At 36.2% G+C, this 24,094-nt stretch overlaps 1 protein-coding gene across 2 annotated transcripts in view; it reads left to right on the forward strand.

Annotated features, from left to right (window-relative positions):
• RBBP8 (RB binding protein 8, endonuclease) overlaps window positions 1-24,094 on the forward strand; it is an 81,260-nt gene that overhangs the window by 52,567 nt on the left and 4,599 nt on the right. For both annotated transcript variants that reach the window (XM_082667294.1, XM_082667295.1), the window contains exons 9-16: window positions 891-976; window positions 2,487-2,596; window positions 3,688-4,570; window positions 4,651-4,777; window positions 5,698-5,786; window positions 6,735-6,852; window positions 16,084-16,224; window positions 20,352-20,421. In XM_082667294.1, the coding sequence (XP_082523420.1) occupies window positions 891-976; window positions 2,487-2,596; window positions 3,688-4,570; window positions 4,651-4,777; window positions 5,698-5,786; window positions 6,735-6,852; window positions 16,084-16,224; window positions 20,352-20,421 (1,624 nt within the window). The remainder of the gene's footprint in view (window positions 1-890; window positions 977-2,486; window positions 2,597-3,687; window positions 4,571-4,650; window positions 4,778-5,697; window positions 5,787-6,734; window positions 6,853-16,083; window positions 16,225-20,351; window positions 20,422-24,094) is intronic.

Raw genomic sequence — 24,094 nt, forward strand, 5'->3', positions numbered from 1 at the left:
TGCACTTTGATTTCCAGCAGTTGAACCACATGTAGTTGCCTGAACATGCAGTTTTGTTTCACATATCACACCTTCCACATACCTAGAATCCTCTCTGCCCCCAGCCCAGTTTAATTCCTTTTTCTCTCAAGGGTCAGCTTAGTCAACACTTGGTGAGCTTTCCTTGTTTTCTCAAGGCAGATTTAGGAGTCCTTGCTCTGTGTTCAAATGACCCTTTTATGTACCTTTAATGTTTACCACATTTTATTGCAATTTTCTTTATACCTTTCAACTATAGCAGCCCATAAGCTCCTTGAGGACAACAACCTTTTCTCTTCGTAGCACAATGCCTGAAACCTAGTATGTGCTACATAAATACTTGTTGACTTATTGAAACTCCGTATACATAAAACTTTATAAAATATTTGAACACAGGTGAATTCTGTATAAATATGTTGTGTTAGCTTAAAACTTGAAAATTATGCAATGCTGAAAATCTCTGCACTGTGAGAGTTTTCATGAAGTGAAACTCTCATGAAAGTGTTTTCATGAAAGGTTACTATATAAATACGGTTTGATATTCATGCTGTGTCTTGTGTCACAAGAACTCCATTTAATTATGTTTTTTATTTTTTTCCAGTGGAAATAAGAAAAATAATCTACCTGTTAACATTCAATTCATTTAGGAAAAATAGAAAACTAGCTGAAAAAGTTTGGCAAGTGTAGGTGCTAGATACCTGCAACTTATTGCAATTTATAGTAGATATTTTGGACTTTACGTAGAATTTTAAAAATTGTTCAGTGCCATTTTGTAAAGTGGTCCTTTGAGCTTTTTCTTTCCTTTTAGGTATTTTTTCATACGTCTAATTTCTACAATTGTATAATTTGTTTTGGTTTTTTTTTAAACTTAGATACACATGGAAAAAGCAGTTATCCTCCTGATAATTTAGCTACAGTTGTTGCTGAAACACTTGGACTTAGTGTTCAAGATGAGTCTGTAAGTAATTGTTTACTTTGGTGATAATATGAGTTAATTAGTGTCTTTTGAGGTCAGTTTTTCGAGAATTGAGCAAGAGAAAAATTATTTTATCCAAAGATTATTGGATAAAGGCCTAGAACAAAAATTGATGTGACTAGAAAAGCCCATTTATATTATTCACCCCAGGCAGTCTCAGAAATCTAGAATCTTTAGAATTCTTGGGATATATAGGTTGTGGGTTGAATCAAAATTTATATGACTTAGAGGATTTAGCAACCGTCTTCCCTCTCCCCCTCTCCTCCCTACCCTATTCCAACTAAGAGAAGACTTTAAGAGAAGTCTTAAACCTTTAGGTTGATTTCAGAATTTATTGGATCTTTTCAACATCCTTTAAACCAGGCTTTGATTTGGAAGATAGTCTGAATTCTTGGGTCTACTGTAGATCCTTTAATTCATCTTTGTCCTTATAAATGCCAGTCCAATTAGACCACATCTTTAGGAATTGAGTCAGAAATTGACCCCATGATTTTCTTTTCGTTGTTTTAGTTCTTCCTTCCATCAGACACATTTACTTTTTTTCTTAATTGATCCCTAAAAAATGGAACCCTTGAATTCTTCAGTCTTAGGGAAGTTTCATTTTGGTACAGCTTTAAAACTATTCTTTTGCTTTAGTCAGTAAATGTATATATTGAATATACATTTAGTATATGTAAATGTATATTCAAACCATTGAATTGGTTTTTCACTGCATTTGAATTTTTTTTTTTTTTTGGTCCTTTCTAGTTTTAAATCTCTCTTCAAGTGATAGTGGGTAGTTTTTACCCTTTGAACTTTAAATATTTTAATGGTTTTTAATTCCGTCCTGCCCATAAACCTGGCAAGTCAGTAGTTTAGACACCAAATCTAGTAAGGGAACTGATCTCTAAAGACCTGCTGCTCAAAGTGTGATCCACAGGCCAACAGCATTTGCATCCTTGGAAATTTGTTAGAGATAGAAAATCTCAAACCTAACCCCAGACCTACTGAAAGAGAACTTATATTTTCACAAGATCCTCAGTTGATTTGTATGCATGTTAAAGTTCGGGAAGCACGGCTCTCTAAAGCATCCTTTTAAATTTGTCTCCCATAAGTATGATCAGTCATCTCTCTTCCCTTCCTCTAATCTAACTAATCTTGTTTTTTGGAATTGGCAACCACCAGTCTGCTTTCTGTCCTTATGAATTTACCTATTCTGAATAATTCATATATAAATGGAATCATATATGTGGCTTTTGAGTCTGGCGTCTTTCACTTAGCCTCATCCACATCATAACGTGTATCAGTATTTCATTCCTTTTTAAGAATAAATAATCTTGGGACTACCCTGGCAGTCCAGTGGTTAAGACTCCACGCTTCCACTGCAGGGGGCACGGGTTTGATCCCTGGTCAGGGAACTAAGATCTCACATGCTGTGTGGCACGGCCAAAAAGAAAAGAGAGAATTAATAACCTTCCATTGTATTTATGTACTTTATATTTTATTATTGAAGGAATCTCGAGGTCCTATGAGCCCTGTTGGTGATGAGCTCTACCACTGTCTGGAAGGAGAGCACAAAAAACCTTTTGAGGAATCTAGAAGAAATAGTGAAGATAGTTTAAGGTAATTTGGGGCACTTTGGTAAAAACTTACAAACCGTCGATGAAATTCCATTACAGTGAGTTCCATATATTTAAACTATTTCTCTCCCTCAGCTTGTTATTCTGGTTGTATTAATTTTTACTTAAAAAAATATTTTCCCCAGTTTATGACCAATTGAGGGCTTTTTGTGTTAATGTAGAGAGATGGATATTACTTTTAGATTCTTTCTGTACTTCTATCAAGGAGTACTTAAGAGGTCCCAGCCTTATCTCCTTTAAAGATCCAATCATCCCTTCTGGGTTTGTATTTTCAAAAACTGGACATTTTATGAAATCCATTATTAGTTCAGATGAGCTTCCAAGATTGGGATACATCTTGTTTTTACTAATTTCAGAACATCCCTTAACTAACAGTACCTATATTTATGTGGCACTTTGCTTTTTAAAAGAGCTTTCAGTATTAGATACATATATCACATTTAATTTGTCGTCATAGTAACTCATTAAAGTAGGTTTTATTACCCCCATTTTTTACAGTCAACAAAAATGCAGCTTCACAAAGGTTAAAATTTAGTCTTTTTAAGACCACACAAATATTAAGTATGAGAGTCAGAGCTCTTAGCCATTCCACATCTTCAAACTTAACCCTAATGCTCTTTCTACTGCCACAGCTGTCTCCTCTGCTACAGGCAGTCTGGGTCTTGAGTTATGTTCAATTCTGTAGTATAAGAATTTTGTTTCTTGGAGTTACTCATGATAAGATTTCGTAACAGCAAAAGAATTTGGGTCCCCAGTGGGATTTACTAAAATACGATTTTATTATATAGTAAAATTTATTTAAGTTACTTAGGAAAAATATTTATAGATAGGAATATCATTGTATTGAGATAGGTTTGCTGTATCATTTCCCTCTGCTTTTTGTCAGCCAAATAAAGAGAAGCCAGCAACTATATTGTATCTTAAATTTTGGTTAATGGTCTGCGTCTAAGATGTGGATAAGACCTTACTATTAATAATTGTATATTAGCAAAAGTTTTCTCATTATGCTTGTCTTTTAATTTTTACCTTATTTCTTTAATAGGAAAAAAGCTTTACCACTCTTTATTTTTTTAGATTTTCAGATTCTAATTCAAAGCCTCCTCCTCAAGAAGAATTGACTACTCGGGTATCATCTCCTGTATTTGGAGCTACCTCTAATGTGAAAAGTAGTTTAGGTTTGAATACAAGTTTGTCCCCTTCTCTTTTAGAGACTGGGAAAAAAAACCATCTGAAAACAATGCCTTTCAGCAACACTTCTAATTCTAGATCAGAGAAACCTAGATTAAAATCTGAAGATGGTGCCCTCTTCACACATCATAATATTGGGGCTGAAGTGAAGAAGATCACTAACCAGTCATCTTCTAATAAGCAGATGCTTATAAATAAAAATACAAGTGAACAGGATAGTATTGATCACATTAAAGATACTGTTACTGATAAAGATAAACATGTGGTACTCCTGAAATCACTGGGAGGCCGAACCAAAAGGAAGAAAATCGAGGAAGAAAGTGAAGATGAAGTAAGCTGCCCCCAAGCCTCCTTTGATAAAGAAAATGCTTTTCCTTTTCCACCGGATAGTCATTCTTACATGAATGGAGACTATGTGATGGATAAACCTTTGGATCTGTCTGATCGATTTTCAGCTATTCAGCGTCAAGAGAAAAGCCAAGGAAGTGAGAACTCTAAAATCGGATTTAGGCAAGTGACTCTCTCTGAGGTTTTGAAGCCTGTTCCAAAGGGCTCTTCCTCAAGCCGTAAGGCCTTGAGTGGGAGCTGTGGGTTAACCAGAGATTCCCCAGAAGAGCCCAGCAGCTTACAGGAGTCCCTCCTCCAGTCCTTGAATAAATCTCCAGATAATAAAACACTGTTACAAATAAAGGAAGAAAATTCTATCTTTAAAATCCCTCTACGTCCACGTGAAAGTTTGGAGACAGAGAATCTTTTTGATGACATGAAGGTTTGTGTTAAATGTTCAAGGATTTGATTAAAATGGTTGTTGTGATTTCTCCTAGATGCTAATAATTCTTTCTGTTTTAGGGTACTGGTTCTTGTGAGCCTATAAAAGTAAAAACCAGGTCAGTCCATGGAGCATGTGAACTTGCATCAGTTCTTCAGTTAAATCCATGTAGAATTGCTAAAACAAAGTCTCTACAAAACAACCAAGGTATGTACACTATAAATAGCATTTCTGCTCTTTTTTAATGACTTTAAATTGAGTATTGTAATATATTATGTACATTCTTTGGATAGACTGAATTATTTTCAGAAAAAATATCTTATCCCTGTGTGTTTCTGTGTTTATAGCACAATTCTTATTGGTTTCACTTTACATGTGATTTTCCTGCTTTTTGAAAAAATAAATTGACATCTTTAACACCTACTTTCTATAGGTGATTTTATAGATTTACCTGTTCTATGTAGTTGTTTCTTATTTTCTTTACAAAAAGAAAGCTTTAAAAAATTTAAACTATACAGATTTTAAAAATATAAAAAGTAGAAATTTATCGTCCAAACCTTGTTCCTCACCCATAGATAGCCTGTCCTTTTCTTTGCATTTACATGTATATCTGTAAACATTTGTGTATGCTAACTCTGTGTTTAACATTTTGAGGAACTATCTAACTTTCTTCCAAAGGAGCTACAACGTTTTACATTCCCACCAGCAGCATGTGAGGGTTCCAATTTCTTCACATTTTGAGGGTTCCAGTTTCTCCACATTCTCACCAACACTTGTTACTGTCTTTTTGATTATAGCCATACTGTGGGTGTGAAGTTATATCTCAGTTGTGGTTTTGATTTGCCTTTCCCTGATGGCTAATGATGTTGCGCATCTTTTCATGTACTTATTGGCCGGTTGTATATCTTCTTTGAAGGACTGTCTCTTCAGGTCCTTTGCTTATTCTTAATTGAAGTAATTGTCTTATTATTGAGGTGTGACAGTTCTTTATATATCCTAGGTACAAGTCCTTTATCAGACATATGATTTGCAAAACTTTTCTCATTCTGTGGGTCCCATAATGTTTTAAAGTGATGAGAATTTTAAAAATTTGTTTTTATTTGTGCATTTTTCTCTCCTTATCTAAGATGTATCCTTTGAAAACATCCAGTGGAGTATAGATCCAGGAGCAGACCTTTCTCAGTATAAAATGGATATTACTGTAGTAGATACAAAGGTAAGTTAGAAAATAGAACCAAAGCCCATGTGGTTATTCTAGTGTATTGTTAGTCACCCTGCTGTCCTGACTCACTCTATGACCTTGAGGGAATCACATACCTCTTACAGCCTTCATGTATTTATTCAGAAAACTATGAAATAATAACACTTATGCCAACATTATGGTATGCCAACATTATGGTATTTTTGCCAACATTATGGTATTTTTGAAAGTGTAATAATAATAACAATACTTTCTGACTTTAGAGAACTTTGCTGAAAAATAGTTTTAAAATAATGTAAAATGCTAATTACATATTTTAAATAGTTTTTTTTTTATCAAAATAATCTGTCATATGCCTTGATTAACTTAAAATAATCTACCTTCAAGAAAAAAATTTCATTTTTCCCAGTTGGCTAATTTTTTAAAATACTGTGTATTTTTTCATTAAAATTCATAGCAGAAATAAATTTTTTGGTTTGTATTTAGGTTCTTCATAGTTTGAGAAGTTCTCTTTCACTTGGTAGCATATTAATAAAGTATGTAACAGTTGCTAGAGTAATAAATATCCATTAAGAAATCAAATTTGACTTGTGAACTTTTGTTCTTAGTGTACATTGATGTTCATTTCTGTGAAGCAGATTAGGGAAGAAAGGAAGCTCCAGGGATCATGGTAACGCATAGTTCTCTCATGCTTGGCAGCAGTCCTTTTCCTAGGCTTGAGAGACGATGCTTGTATATCAAAGCTAAAAATGGTTTATAGGCATTTAAACCTAAATGTATCTATATTCCTAAAGGGTAAAGGTAAATATTACTTAATGCTACTGAAATGTAAGTGTACACTTAAAAATGATTAAAATGGTAACATTTGTGTTATGTATATTTTACCCCACCCCCCCAAAAAAGTAAATATTAGGACGTAAAGGAATGATTGTTAAAATTTTGAATTTTTAAATATTTATTCAGGATGGCAGTCAGTCAAGATTAGCAGGAGGAGAGACAGTGGACATGGACTGTACATTGGTTAGTGAAACTATGCTTTTAAAAATGAAGAATCAAGAGCAGAAGGGAGAAAAAAGTCCAAGTAAGATTTGATTTCTTTTTTTTAATTTTAATACAAATGTGGAGGGAAGTTTATAGACATACCATTGCACTGATGAGTATAAGTGACCTCTTCACCATAAACTAGTTTTTTTTCCCCCCTGTTCTCCTAATACTAGATTTCTCTTTAGTAAAGCTTAGTGTCAATATTTCAGGAAAAAAAGTCTTTAGTAAAAATAATTTTTATTTCCAAAAGAATTCACGTTGTTTCCAGGGGTCAGCAAACTACAGCCAGCTACCAGTTTTGTAAGTAAAGTTTTACTGGAACGCAGCCTCACTCGTTTATTTATTGCCTGTGGCTGCTTGTTGAACACAGCAGCAGAGCTGAGTAGTTTCTGCAGAGACCTTATGGCCCCACAGGCCTAAAATATTTACTGTCTGACCCTTTAAGAAAAAGTTTCCTGATCCCTGGTTTAGATAATTTTTTTTATAAAAGGTGTAAAGGGAATCTTGAGAGTCCTGTTTTAGAAATACTATTTTCCAAAGCAATTTGATAAGGAAAAAAAGGGAAGATTCCACTGAGAAGTATTAGTATAGATTTGCAAATTAGCAGTAAACTAAGAATGGTAGTGTATATGATGAGTGAGTGACTCTGCCATATTCTACTTCTATAGAAAAGGAGATTTGGCAAAACTAGGAGTCTACAGCCCTTTATAGTGAGAAACTATTAATTCTTCATCTAAAGCCTTGATTTTCTGAAAGAGGTGGGAACAATGGAAGGATTTCATTTGGCACCACCTTAGCAACATTCTTAACTACAGAGGCATATGACATGAGATCAACTAGACTGGGAATAGTTGTCATTCATCACCCTTATGTGTTAAAGAGTTAGGACCTGCCACGTGATGCAGGGCTAAAAGCAGAGGCCTTTTCCAATGATCGTCTCTTAGAATTGAGGACATTCAGACTGTGTGTGCATCTTCTGCTGAATATTCTCTAGTCTACCTGCTTAGGGCCCAGTAGTAAAACAGCCAGTCTTATCCTTGCTTCTTAAGAAACACCTTATCTCTTGCTGCCCCAAATGCAGTAAGTGAGAGAAAATTTTAATAGCCTTTGCCTTAATTCTTTGTTCTTGAGTAATAATATCCATACAATCAAGTACCTGGCTGCCTACGTTGAGAGGACAGTACCTATTAAAAGTAAACCTTAACCAGGTGTCCGCTCCTCTGGTGAGACGGGGCTGGAAGATGCTCTCCTCAGCTCCTTGCCTGGGTGGGCAGGTTAGGCTCTACGGCCGGCAGAAATCCTCGTTTGAGGGTCCCACCGAGTTCCCCGGTCAGAGTGCTGCAGCTGAGCAGCTGCTTGGGACTACTGCTCAGGCGCTGCAGAAAGCCTTTTTGGAATCTGACATGTTATCACTTTGGGACCATTGGCCAGCTGCTCCTGACTTGGCCACATGAAGGCTCAGACTGTCCCAGTCTCTGAACTGAAGAGAACCAACACTATTAGCATATCTCTCACCACCATGAATGCAAGGTATTTCAATGAAAAGTATCAGGAGGACATCTACAAATCCCAGACAGGCATATGCAAGCTCTGAGGAACGGTGGAATAACCCAATGTATCTGGGTGACCTTTGGAGACAGCTGAGACAGAGCTACAACCAGGCAGTGGCTGACACCCAACTCATGGCCCACCTTCTCCTGCCATGTGGCTGACAGGGTCTTGGTGCTCTAGCAAGCTGTCAGGCCTGAGCCTCTGAGGTGGAAGAGCCAAGTTCAGGACGTTGGTTCACCAGACACCTCCTGGCCCCACGTAATATCAGTTGGCAAGAGCCCTCCCAGAGGTCTTCGTCTCAATGCTAAGACCCACCTCCACTCAACGGCCAGCAGCCTCTAGTGCTGGACACCCCATGCCAAACAACTAGCAAGACAGGAACACAACCCCACCCATTAGCAGAGAGGCTGCCTGAAATCACGCTAAGTTCACAGACCCCAAAAAACACCACTAGACGCGATCCTACCCACCAGAAAGACAAGATCCAGCCTCATCCACCAGAACACAGGCACCAGTCTCCTCCACCAGGAAGCCTACACAACACACTGAACCAACCTTACCCACTGGGGGCAGACACCAAAAACAACGGGAACTACGAACCTGCAGCCTGCGAACACACCCCAAACACAGTAAGTTAAACAAAAAAGAGAAACACACAGCAGATGAAGGAGCAAGGTAAAACCCCACCCAACCAAACTAATGAAGAGGAAATAGGCAGTCTACCTGAAAAAGAATTCAGAGTAATGATAGTAAAGATGATCCAAAATCTTGGAAATAGAATGGAGAAAATTACAAGAAATGTGTAACAAGGACCTAGAAGAACTCAAGAGGAAACAAATGATGAACAACACAGTGAATGAAATTTAAAATTCTCTAGAAGGAATCAATAGCAGAATAACTGAGGCAGCAGAACGGATAAGTGACCTGAAAGATAAAATAGTAGAAATAACTACCACAGAGCAGAATAAAGAAAAAAGAATGAAAAGAATTGAGGACAGCCTCAGAGACCTCTGGGACAACATTAAACACACCAACATTCGAATTATAGGGGTCCCAGAAGAAGAAGAGAAAAAGAAAGGGACTGAGAAAATATTTGAAGAGATTATACTTGAAAACTTACCTAATATGGGAAAGGAAATAGTCAAGTCCAGGAAGCACAGAGAGTCCCATACAGGATACATCCAAGGAGAACACAGCAAGACACATATTAATCAAACTATCAAAAATTAAATACAACGAAAAAATATTAAAAGCAGCAAGGGAAAAGCAACAAATAACATACAAGGGAATCCCCATAAGGTTAACAGCTGATCTTTCAGCAGAAACTCTGCAGTCCAGAAGGGTGCTGCAGGACATACTTAAAGAGATGAAAGGAAAAAACCTACAACCAAGATTCCTCTACCCAGCAAGTATATCATTCGGATTTGATAGAGAAATTAAAGCCTTTACAGACAAGCAAACGCTAAGAGAATTCAGCACCACCAAACCAGCTTTACAACAAATGCTAAAGGAATTTCTCTAGGCAGGAAACACAAGAGAAGGAAAAGACCTACAATAAAAAACCCAAAACAATTAAGAAAATGGTAATAGGAACATACACATTGATAACTACCTTAAATGTAAATGGATTAAATGCTCAAACCAAAAGACATACACTGGCTGAATGGATACAAAAACAAAACTCATATATATGCTGTCTACAAGAGACCCATTTCAGACCTAGGGACACACGCAGACTGAAAGTGAGGGGATGGAAAAAGATATTCCATGCAAATGGAAATCAAAAGAAAGCTGGAGTAGCAATTCTCATATCAGACAAAATAGACTTTAAAGACTGTTACAAGAGACAAAGAAGGACACTACATAATGATCAAGGGATCAATCCAAGAAGAAGATACAACAATTGCAAACATTTATGCACCCAACATAGGAGCACCTCAATACATAAGGCAAATGCTAACAGCCATAAAAGGGGAAATCAACAGTAACAATAATAGTAGGGGACGTTTAACACCGCACTTTCACCAATGGACAGATCATCCAATGGAAAATAAATAAGGAAACACAAGCTTTAAATGACACATTAAACAAGATGGACTTAACTGATATTTCTAGGATATTCCATCCAAAACCAGCAGAATACTTTTTCTCAAGTGCTCACGGAACATTCTCCAGGGTGCACCATATCTTCGGTCACAAATCAAGCCTTGGTAAATTTAAGAAAATTGAAATTGTATCAAGTATCCTTTCTGACCACAACGCTATAAGACTAGATATCAGAGGGAAAAAAACTGTAAAAAATAGAAACACATAGAGGCTAAACAGTACACTACTAAATAACCAAGAGATCAGTGAAGAAATCAAAGAGGAAATCAAAAAATACCTAGAAACAAATGACAATGAAAACATGACAACCCAAAGCCTATGGGACTCAGCAAAAGCAGTTCTAAGAGGGAAGTTTATAGCAATACAATCCTACCTCAAGAAACAAGAAAAATCTCAAATAAACAACCTAACCTTACACCTAAAGCAATTAGAGAAAGAAGAACAAAAAAACCCCAAAGTTAGCAGAAGGAAAGAAATCATAAAGATCAGATCAGAAATAAATGAAAAGGAAATGAAGGAAATGACAGCAAAGATGAATAAAATTAAAGATGGTTCTCTGAGAAGATAAACAAAATTGATAAACCTTTAGCCATACTCATCAAGAAAAAAAAGGGAGAAGACTCTAAGCAACAGAATTAGAAATGAAAAAGGAGAAGTAACAACTGTCACTGCAGAAATACAGAGGATCATGAGAGATTACTGCAACCACCTATATGCCAATAAAGTGGACAACCTGGAAGAAATGGACAAATTCTTAGAAACGCACAGCCTTCACTGAGACTGAACCCGGAAGAAATAGAAAATATAAACAGACCAATCACAAGTACTGAAATTGAAACTGTGATTAAAAATCTTCCAACAAACAAAAGCCCAGGACCAGATGGCTTCACAGGGGAATTCCATCAAATATTTAGAGAAGAGATAACACCTATCCTTCTCAAACTCTTCCAAATATAGCAGAGGGAGGAACACTCCCAAATTCATTCTGTGAGGCCACCATCACCCTGATACCTAAACCAGACAAAGATGTTACAAAAAAAAAGAATACAGGCCGATATCACCGATGAACATAGATGCAAAAATCCTCAACAAAATACTAGCAAACAGAATCCAACAGCACATTAAAAGGATCATACACCATGATCAAGTGGGGTTTATCCCAGGAATGCAAGGATTCTTCAATATATGGAAATCAATCAATGTGATAAACCATATTAACAAACTGAAGGAGAAAAACCATATGATCATCTCAATAGATGCAGAAAAAGCTTTCAACAAAATTCAACACCCATTTATAAAACCCTCCAGAAAGCAGGCATAGAGGGAACTTACCTCAACATAATAAAACCCATATATGACAAACCCACAACCAACATCATTCTCAATTGTGAAAAACTGAAACCATTTCCACTAAGATCAGGAAAAAAACAAGGTTGTCCACTCTCACCACCATTATTCAACATAGTTTTGGAAGTTTTAGCCACAGCAATCAGAGAAGAAAAAGAAATAAAAGGAATCCAAATAGGAAAAGAAGAAGTAAAATTGTCACTGTTTGCGGATTACATGATGCTATACATAGAGAATCCTAAAGATGCTACCTGAAAACTACTAGAGCTAATCAATGAATTTGGTAAAGTAGCAGGATACAGAATTAATGCACAGAAATCTCTTGCATTCCTATACACTAACAATGAAAAATCTGAAAGAGAAATTAAGGAAACATTCCCATTTACCACTGCAACAAAAAGAAGAGGAGACAAAAGACCTGTATGCAGAAAACTATAAGACACTGATAAAAGATTAAAGACGATACAGACAGATGAAGAGATATACCACGTTCTTGTATTGGAAGAATCAACATTGTGAAAATGACTATACTAACCAAAGCAATCTACAGATTCAGTGCAATCCCTGTCAAACTACCAATGACATTGTTCACAGAACTAGAACAGAAAATTTCACAATTTGTATGGAAACAACAAAAGACCCTGAATAGCCAAAACAATCTTGAGAAAGAAAAACGGAGCTGGAGGAATGAGGCTCCCTGACTTCAGACTATACTACAAAGCTACGGTAATCAAGACGATATGGTACTGGCACAAAAACAGAAATATAGATCAGTGGAATGGGATAGAAAGCCCAGAGATAAACCCACGCACATATGATCACCTTATTTTTTACATAGGAGGCAAGAGTGTACAATGGAGAAAAGACAGCCTCTTCAATAAGTGGTGCTGGGAAAACTGGACAGCTACATGTAAAAGAATGAAATTAGAACACTCCCTAACACCATACACAAAAATAAACTCAAAATGGATTAAAGACCTAAATGTAAGGCCAAATACTATAAAACTCTTAGAGGAAATCATAGGCAGAACACTGTATGACAAAATCACAGCAAGATCCTTTTTGACCCACCTCCTAGAGAAAGGGAAATAAAAACAAAAATAAATAAATGGGACCTAATGAAACTTAAAAGCTTTTGCACAGCAAAGGAAATCATAAACAAGACGAAAAGACAACCCTCAGAATGGGAGAAAATATTTGCAAACGAAGCAACTAACAAAGGATTAATCTCCAAAATATACAAGCAGCTCAATATCAAAAAAACAAACAATCCAATCCAAAATTGGGCAGAAGACCTAAATAGACATTTCTCCCAAGAAGATACACAGATTGCCAACAAACACATGAAAGGATGCTCAACATCACTAATCATTAGAGAAATGCAAATCAAATCTACAATGAGGTATCACCTCACACCACTCAGAATGGCCATCGTCAAAAAATCTACAAACAACAACTGGTGGAGAGGGTGTGGAGAAAAGGGAACCCTCTTACACTGTTGGTGGGAATATAAATTGATACAGCCACTACGGAGAACAGTATGGAGCTTCCTTAAAAAACTAAAAATAGAACTACTATATGACCCAGCAATCCCACTACTGGGCATATACCCTGAGAAAACCATAATTCAAGAAGAGTCATGTACCACAGTGTTCATTGCAGCTCTATTTACAATAGCCAGGACATGGGACCAACCTAAGTGTCCATCAACAGATGAATGGATAAAGAAGATGTGGCACATATATACAATGGAATATTACTCAGCCATAAAAAGAAACGAACTTGAGTTATTTGTAGTGAGGTGGACGGACCCTGAGTCTGTCATACAGAGTGAAGTAAGTCAGAAGGAAAAAAACAAATACCGTACACTAACATATATATGTAATCTTTAAAAAAAGAAAAAGAATGTTCTGAAGGACCTGGGGTCAGGACAGGAATAAAGATGCAGACGTAGAGAATGGACTTGAGGACACGGGGAGGGGGAAGGGTAAGCTGGGACAAAGTGAGAGAGTGACATGGACATATATACACTACCAAATGTAAAATAGCTAGCTAGTGGGAAGCAGCTGCATGGCACAGGGAGATCAGCTCCGTGCTTTGTGACCACCTAGAGGGGTGGGACAGGGAGGGTGGGAGGGAGATGCAAGAGGGAGGGGATATGGGGATATGTATATACGTATGGCTGATTCACTTTGTTATACAGCAGAAGCTAACCCACCATTGTAGAGCAATTATACTCCAATAAAGATGTTGGAAAAAAAGAAAAGTAAACCTTAACGGTGATTTATTGTCTTTTTATAGTAAATGTTACTTAAATAACTTTCTTCTTAAGAAGATGACTTTGCTTTTAAGATTAGTTTTTTCCTGGGACCAGTTCCTGATAATGTTTTCCTCAGTTTTGTAGAAAAGGGAAAAACAAAGTATGACAACTTTGGCTTCAAATTTATGTAGTTAATCTAAGAAGATGATAGTTTCCCAAATATATTTGAAGCAAGTATCATATGGAGGTGAAACTAGAACTTAAACTAATGAGTTTAACTAGATCTTAAACTAAAATTACCTAGATAATTTTGACTAAGTTGTTGTGAGTACTATTGCTGAAAAATCAGTCACTCCAGTAATTTAGAGGATTAGAACAACAACCATTTTCTTATCTTTCATAGTTTCTGTGCGTCAGGAATTCAGGAAGGTCTAGGCTGGGTGGTTCTGTCTCCGGGTCTCGTGCAGTCATAGACAGATGGTGGCTGGAGCCGGAACAGCAGAGGGCTAGACAGATGGGAGATACTTCGCACTCTCTCTCTTCTTATTAAGTCTCAGGGCTTCTCCATATAGTCTTTCCACATGGGTTAGTTTGAGCTTCCTTATTACTTGGACACTAGGTTCCCAGAGTGAGCATCCCCAAAGAGCAAGGTAGAAGTGCATGGTATTTTTATGATCTGGACTCAGAAGTTGCTCAGTAGGAGGAGTTCCAAGATCACATTATAAGAACAGCAAATGGAATAGGAGATATTGTTGAGCCCATACTTGGAAAACAACAGTCTGCCCATTTTACCCATAAAGTAGATCTTTTTCATACTTAGAATTGGTTAAAGATGCAGCATACCATTAAACTCCCAATTACTACTATTTCAAGTCAAAAACTGATTTTTGTATCTCTACTCTGTGTTAGACTTAGTAGATGCTATGATAGAAAGATCAATAAGGATATGGTCTCTGTCCTCAAGCACTTTACAATCAGAAGTCTGACCCGCAAACAAATAAATCATTAACTTATTGTGATTTACTAGCAGCATACACAGGATGCTTTCGGAATGCGTAGCATACTGCCTGGCACGTAGAAGTTATTTTTACTTACAGATTTGACCCTCAAAATGAAAAATGAACAAATGGTTAATCATTCAGTAATTATCAGGACACAGTTCTGTATCAGGAATTGGAGATAATAGTGAACAGAACAAAAGTACCTACCTCGTGGAGCTTACATTGTAATAGGGGAGAAACAAACAAGTATGGTATGCTAGATGATGGCAAGTGCTACGGAAAGATAAAACGGGGTGAGGGGCCAGAGAGTCTGCATGGGGGGAGGTGGTAGTTACTTTATATAGAGTCATCTTGGTAGGCTTCAGTTTTGTCATATTTGTTAGCCAACTGAATCTACTTCTATTTTTAGTAAACTGGTGTTTTTAAAAATACAATCATATAATGGAAATGTAGTTAGTACTCTGAAGATGAAGTTAGCACTTTGCATATCAAATATGGAATTGAATTCATTATTTCTGTAACACTGAACTTCCAAGTGTTAATGATAATGCAAGAAAATACTTTTTTGCTACCACATTAGAAAAATAAGCAGGTAAACAAAACTCTATAGAGATTTTAATGTCAGTTATTTATACATAGTTTATTTAAACTTCATATTTTTCACCATTTATTATGCTGTGTTTTCTGTTCCTCACCATTCCTTTGGGTAGTTCCTTTTGGTTTAGTGTGAATTATATTGATGCATGAATGGATAGAGAGAAAAAGACTTTTTAACATTTATAATGACAGTAACAAAAACTAGCATTCTCTTGACATGAGTAAAGGACATTTGAAGGCATAACATAAAACCTTTATAAATATGCAGTAACTACCCAGGCTTGGGGTTTACTGTTGCCTCATACACATCTGAATTATTTTTGTGGCAGTTCCTACAAGTTTCACATTGGTCTACATAGAAAGCAAAAAGCTTGCTTGTTGCCTAAGCCAACCTTCTTTCACACAGATGGAGAAAGAAAACTGAATGATAGCTTGGAAGATATGTTTGATCGGACTACACATGAAGAATATGAATCCTGTTTGGTGGATAGCTTCCCCCAAGTAGCAGATGAAGAGGAGTCGTCAACTGTTACAAAAAAACCCAACTGTAAGGCACTTTCCTTTCTAATTATGGTTTTTCCAGTACACTGAGTTTAGTAAATTAAGTCATCATGCATATTAAACAGAGGCTTAATGAGGTATCTTAACCAAGTTTCATGCTTCTTGAATAAATTTTTTTCCAGTTTTTTTTTTTTAAAGATAATTTCAGATTAATAGAAGAGTTACCAAAAATAGTTCAGAGGGTTCCTATGAACCTTTCACTCAGCTTATAAAAGTTTTGAGAAAATTCTTTGTTAAGTGATACCATAATTAAGTGAATTATTGTAATTGAGTGAAAAGAGGAAGTTTTGCAGAAAATTCAGACCCGTTTCCTGCTTGAATACTTTACCTTCCCAGATAAAATACTATATCTGCCTTCTTCAGATCTGTTTTATTAGAAGCAGTAATTTATAATGTAGGTTAGCAATCAAAAGAACAGTCTAAGTGAAACTCTTAAGTAGATAATCTGAATTGAAAATTAGTTAAAATTCTTGCTAAATATCTCATTTTCTTACTGTGATTAACACGGTCATAATTTTTAATTTAGTGCAAAGGTGGTTTTATAGTGGCTTAAATGAGCACAACTTCTGCTATGACAATAGTCAAAGCATTGAGTATAAATCTATCTTGATTATGCTTTCCTTGTGCTTTTTAAAGTGACAGCCCACAGGATGAGACCTTAACGAAAGATACATAACAGCATGCTTTTGTTTGCTCAGTCCATGGCAGAAACTTGATCAAGCAAATTTCGTGATAAAAATTCACAACTGTTCAATTCATTTTTCTCCCCAAGAATATGAATCCTGTTTGGTGGATCCAAAATCCTTTGCAAATTGGTTTCACTTTAAAAAAAAAGATATTCTTTTATAAGGTGTAATTATTAATTTCTATCTTTTTTTTTTTTAAGTTGTTTTTCACACTGAACATCCCAGAATTTCTTCTTACTTAGCTCGTTTGGCAGTGCTGCACTGCTCTTCTGATCTCTGGCAACTTCTGTTTCCTAGAGTATCCCCAAGATACTGTTTTCTTCCTCACACTCATTTTCTCTCATGCTTTTATTAAATTACCTCTGAAAATAAAACTCCAAATCTGTATCTCTAGTTTGACTTCTCCAATGAATCCCAGCCCTGTATTTCTTAGTTATCCTACTTTTGCGTCTCTTCAACAGCTTAAACTTAAGATACCTAAACCAAGTTCCATTTATTTCCTACCAAGTGACCTTTCAGACTTTTTTATTTTTCCCAGTCACTCAGTCATAGAATTTAGGACTTTCTGTCCATTTATTTCATTTTCTAGACCCCCATATCACAAAATTCTACCTAGTCTTCCCTCATAGGAAGGAGTAGACTTCAGGCAGGATATCAAAAGCTCAGTTCTGGACATGTTAGTACTTACTAGATATTCAAGTGGAGGTGTTTGTAGGCAGTTGACATGTGTCAAGTTTGGACAGGAAATCCAGAATAAAAAAAATGATTTAGTGGGCAGGAGGTGAACAACAAGTAGATGGAGCTGAAAGGCACTGAGTGAGAACACCCAAGAATTGAATATAAATAGAAAAGAGGAGTATTTCAAGTTCTGACCTCTAGGGTATGGCAACTTTAAAAGGTCAGAGAAACAAAGAAGAAACCAGCAAAGGAAACTGAGAAGGAGGTGCAGCCTATGAAGTAGGAAGAACACGAGAGTAGGTGCTGTTCTGTAAGACAAGTGAAAAAGACGTTTCTATATATTCATTACTCCCAGCCTCATCCTTTCTCTTCTGAACCTCAGACTTTATTCCAGTTACATACTGGACATCTTATAAGCACCTTAAAATTAATATATTCCAATTAGAAATCTTAATTTTTCTACCCATATTTGATCTTCCTCTGCCTTTCTGGGTTTCATTAAGCCTCAGTAACTATCCTCCCATTTACTAAAGATGGAAATGTGGGAGTCGTATTTGACTTCTTTCACCTGACCTTCATGCCCAGTCTAATACGCTGGCAGCAGTATCTCCAAAATATATTTCATAACACTTCACTTCTCTCCATCTCTGTAGCCACTACCTGGTCTCAGCCACTCTGATCTCTACCTATTCTATTCCAGGCCTCCTAACTGGTCTTTTTATGTATCTCTTATCTCTAGCCCAGTCTCTACAGTGAATTAAAAGTGATTTAGTTTAAATTTAAGTTGGATTATATTCTTGCTTAAAAATCCTTCAATGAAAAGAAGATATTTGAATGGCCAATAAGCACATGAAAAGACGATCAACATTCTTGGACAGTCAAGGATGGATAACACTTCACACCCCCAGAAATGGTTAAAAAGATTGCTAACATCTAGCATTAGCAAGTGTGAAGAGCAGCTGGAACTCTCATGCCATTGTTGAGGGAGAAGAAAATTGACTATACTTTGGAAAACAGTTCAGTAGAGGTTTTTTAACAGCTTTATTGAAGTTGTCAGTTTTTTGTAAGAGCTAAGCATATACCTGTGTTGTGACCCAGCAATTCCACTCCTAGTTATATACCCAAGAAAAATGAAAACATGTTCACGGAAAGATGTGTTCAAGAATGTTCATAGCAGTGCTATTTGTAATAGGTCAGAACTTGAAACAACCCAAATGTCCATCAGCAGGTGAATAAATTGTGGTATACTCATGATGGAATACTACTTCACAACAAAAAGGAGGGAACTACTAGACTCATCAACATGGATCGGTCTCCAAAACCTGTTGAGCTAGACAAATGCACAAGATGAAAAAGAATACATACTATATAATCTCATTGATATGAAGCTCTAAAACAGACATAACTAAGCTATGGTGATAGAAATTAAATCAGTGATTGTTGGGGAGGGGAGAGACATAAGAGAACATTCTTTTGCATGAGAAACAATGGAATAGGAAACTTTCATGGGAATGTTCTCTGTCTCAATTTGGGTAGTAGCAGTTACACTGGAATATACATCTGTCAAAATTCATCATAGTATACTTAAAATCCGTGTATGTAAATTATGCCTCAATAAAGTAGATGATATTTTAAAGTCTTCAGTGGCTTCCCACTGCACTTGCAATAAAATTCAAACTCCTTCTCTTGGCCTCCAAGTCCCATCATGATCTGGTACCTGCCCACTCCCCCCACTCCACTCCCACCCCCACCCCAGCCTCATGTTCCCCAACACTTCCCTTTTTTGCTAAATCTCAACCACACTATCCTCCTCTTACTTCTTATAATGTGCCAAACTTTTTGCCATCGAGGACCTTTACCTAGAACGTTCACCATTCGTACCTCTTCTCACGGCTGACTTCTCTGTATTCATCAGTTATTACCTTACATGTTCAGGGAGCCTTAGCTTCTGCTTGCTTAATGTCTGTTTCCCTCACTGCAATGTAAACTCCATGAGGACAGGAGACCTGGTCTCTCCTGTTCTACATTTTATGTCCAGAACTTAGCACAATGCTCAGTAAATTTTGATTATTTGAACAGATGATAGCAGTTAGCTATTTGAGTCTAGACAACTTGGGATTCACGTCCATGGGCTCTAGTTCTTATTTTGTCACCAATATTTTGATAAAATTTTAAAATGTTTTTATTTCCTAGTTATCAGCTACCTTAAAGACACATTATAAAAATCAACGGGGGGCTTCCCTGGTGGCGCAGTGGTTGAGAGTCCGCCTGCCGATGCAGGGGTCGCGGGTTCGTGCCCCGGTCCGGGAGGATCCCACATGCTGCAGAGCGGCTGCGCCCATGAGCCATGTCCGCTGAGCCTGTGCTCCGCGACGGGAGAGGCCCGCGTACCGCAAAAAAAAAAAAAAAAATCAACGGGACTAATAAGTGAACAGATTAAAAGCCATGTTATTGTTTGGTGCCAGATGATAATAGGCATCCAGGTAGTTCTTTTAGAGTCTAAAATACTTTTATAGTTACGATTTTTATCTCTTTAGTAATTCTTAGGTGAGATAATCAGCACTCTCCTTATTATGCAGATAAGGAAAGGAAGGAATTAGTTATAGAAAATTTAAACTAATTGCCTAGGGACCAGAGTATTAAACCCAATAAAAATAGAAGTTTTGGTATATGTCCTTTTTTTCCCCAAAGCTAATTATTTCTAAATAAGTTCTACATTCAGTTTGTGGTATGATTGTTTTGTTTACAGCTCCTGGTGATAAACAAGATAAAGTCAAACAGAACACATTTGTGGAGCCATATTTTAAAGATGATGAAAGGTAAGTTGGCCTTGGTTAATACCAGCAATGTGATTGGAAGTACCACAGAGCTATCTTTGTCAGAGGATCTCTGACCTATTAAAATTGCTACTTTGGTTAAAATAGAATCTATATCATTTACTTTATGACCATAACAAAAATGGAACTCAAGTATAAAAATGACAAATTTTTAAAATAAGGAAATTTTTTTACCACCACTACCCTGTTCTGGACAGTGATGACAGTTATTTTCTCTGCTTCATTATAATGTATTTTTATTCTTATCCTATTTTATTGTGAACTTTATTTGAACTTGAGGAATTTATTGAATACTGTAACTTGTATATAGTATAGCCTTTGGGTGGCAGGCCTTAGGCTGTGCTTCAGAATTATTTCATGAGAATTTTTAAATTAAAAAAAAATTTAAGCATCTTGATTTTAAACCATAATGCTGCTTTCTGCCTTTTATGCAAATATTGCAAATTCTCTAACTTTCAGTCATGTACTATTAATTCTAGAAGTGAATTAAGGCATAGCAGTTTATTCAAAAAAACTTTTTATCCTTTTTTTTCTTTAAGTTATGATGTTGGCAAGTTCAGTCACTCAATAAGTAAAGTTATTGTTCATACCTTGGTCAAGAATTTAGAAATCTGACAGGCCAAGATAAATTTCTACTGTTGCCTGTAAGACTCTAATAGATAAGAGCTGTTCTTTGTTGCTAAATGATTAATTCTTTCCCTTTATTCACCAGTTTTCCAAAGAAATAGTACCCTAGCATCTCAAATGTGACTAGAGAGTGTCTTGTTTAAGTATTATTATGAACTAATGGATTTAAATATGTTTGATGCATTTCAATCCATTGCATTTATCACCCTTATGATACTCAGATTGTCCCATCTTTGCCCAGCAGAAGCCTCTTTGAATGGACACTACTCTAGCTGTCTTTCATAGCTTCCTTGCTCTGGTATGAGAAGATGTTCTAGGCTCCTGCCATAGGCTGGAATCTGTCATTTCTCCAGGAGCCCTAGTTTAACAGTATTTAGGCCGTAGTCTGACTGCTGGGGTTGCTCATTGCTCCAGTTAGCCATTGTTTCTGGACCTTTTAGGTGGACAGAGTTAGAAGTAAAAGCCTTTGTTTCATTTTGTTTTTTAAGATAAACTACATGTGTTCATACTGATAGCTTCAAGTTCAGGACTACAGGATTTCTCTGTAACCTCCTCTGTTACATCTGTATCTAGTTCCCCGCTTACTGAAAATCCCACTTCTCAGTGCCACTAACATCATTCTTCATTTAACTTGATTCCACAGAACAGTCTCAGAATAATTCAGACTATCACGAATAACATGATTTATGAAAATGGTTTAAGACTTTTTTGAGTCTTTTTGTCCTTACGATATATCCCATCAGAAAGGTACAGTCAAATCACTGTGTTTTCAGGTCACTTAGGATAATTATTTTCACTGTAGTTGTGCCACCAACCCAGTATCCATGTTTGTGTTATTTTGCTTTTGATTTTTTAGAAATTGTTTCTTTTTATCTTTAATTCTTTCTTTAAAATTAAGGAAATTATGTATATGATACTAGAGGCTGTAAAACAGGGTATATTCTGAAGTCGCCTTCATTTTGATAGCTTCCTATTCCTACACACATAACCATTTGTTAAAAATTTTATGGTTTTCCATTTTAAAAAGTAAAAGCAAATTTCTATCTGTATATCTTGAAATTGATGTAGATGTAGATAATTGTACTCTTTTCTCTATACAAATGGTAGAATGCTATATATGCTTTTCTCTACTTTGCTTTTTTCATTTAACTGTATGTCCTGGAAATCACTCATAGTAGTATATAGTGATATTCCTCATTTCTTTTTTTAATTTCATGGTATTTTGTTGTTTGTACCATAGCTTATTCCCTAGCAATGAGCATTTGGGTTGTCTACAGTTATGCTGCATGCATAACGCTACAGTGAATAGCCTTGTGCATTCTCTTTTCAAATGTTTGCCTGTGCATCTTTGGAATAGATTCCTAGAAGATTGCAGAGTAAGAACTATCATTTCAGATGTTTCTAATACAGGTTCACTAACTTTTTTTTTCTATTTTTGGCTGTGTTGGATCTTCATTGTGGCATACGGGCTTCTCTCTAGTTGTGGTGCACGGGCTCCAGAGTGCTTGGGCTCTAGATGAGACGTGCGGGCTCATTAGTTTTGGAGGCTTAGTTGCCCCGCAGTATGTGGGATCTTAGTTCCCCAACCAAGGATCGAATCTGTGTCCCCCGCATTGGAAGGTGGATTCTTAACCATTGGACCACCAGGGAAGTCCCATAGGTTCACTAACTTTTAAAAAAATACATGAGTAGTTTTATTTATTCTAAAACCATTAGATAGCTGGAGATGCAGCACGTTGGTAAAGATGTAGGGATAGTACAAGAAGCTTAGTAACCTTTTAGGTGATGCTTGATGTCTACTGCAACTGCTAGTCTACTAGTGGATTCCTTGCTGTGTTATAGTACACTACAGAAACAGAACAGATTAAGAGGAAAGGATATGGCTAAATCATATGCTATGTAAACCTAAGATTCCATAAACTATTTGAAAGAAAGTATAGTCATGGCAATATTTTTTTATCTGTTGTTTCTTGGTCTTTTTTAATTTACCAGTTGCTCCAGAGTTGTTGGATTTAAGCACAAAAAGGACCTATATAACCTGATACGTTTTGAAATAGAGCATTTAAAGCTTTTTTTTTGAAGAACAGTAATTGCCAACTATCAAAATACCTCAAAGGAGTAGATGTGTTACCAACAGGTCATTTTAAAAGCCAGTTTTTGTGAGTCAGACTGTTTAAGTTCACTGGTGATGTTTCTATTATAAACAAATGTACATGGTGTTACATAAGTCTTCATTTACTTGTAAATTTGGAGTTTTCTATATTGGGCTTTTTAAAGTAGGATGCAGGTATATTAATAAAGAAATGTTCCATACTTCCTGATTGCTTTTTCTTACCAAAGAACTATATACCTCATCAATCAATACCTCAGTGGCTTTGACCCTTCCTAGGTTTCCAGTGGTTCACAATAGAATCTTTGTCTTTAAGGACAAGCACAAATGATAATTGTGCCTAATATTTTGAAGAATTTAAGGTAGACGGAAGCAACAAAAGAAATTGTTGGAGAAAATAGTAAATGACATGCAAACAAATGAATTCGTTCTTTAGGGAGGAGTAGGTTAGCCCTGATTTATGGGGTTTTAGTACTAGAAACCGAGTTAACAGGCAGTATTCTCTCAGTTATGTTACAGAATAGCAATTCCTGAGTTTAATAATACAGCATCATGCTGTATTAATACAGCATTCCTGTATGATTAGGTTATTTTATATTTTACCTGAATTATTTTCAGCCAGCCAGAGGCAAAAATAGGAAGTAATAGTTATCTTTTTCAGTTAGAGAAAAATATCTATAAAAATACCTGATATGTAAAATACTATGTAAAATACTATGTAATATGTAAAATACTTAATATTTCAGTGGAGAGTGAATGAAGACATGCTTGTTTTTTTTTCACATTCTGAGGAAGCATTTCAAATAAAATGAATGAATGTTTTGGGATTATTTCTCCTCTGGATGCTCACCTTTGCTAATTTAAAACCTAAACCAAAGCTCTCTATAGTAACAGATAAATTTAATTCATTTTCCCCCC

This window comes from Grampus griseus (assembly GCF_964374135.1).
Source record: "Grampus griseus genome assembly, chromosome: 12".
In the NCBI taxonomy this organism is placed as follows: Eukaryota; Metazoa; Chordata; class Mammalia; order Artiodactyla; family Delphinidae; genus Grampus; species Grampus griseus.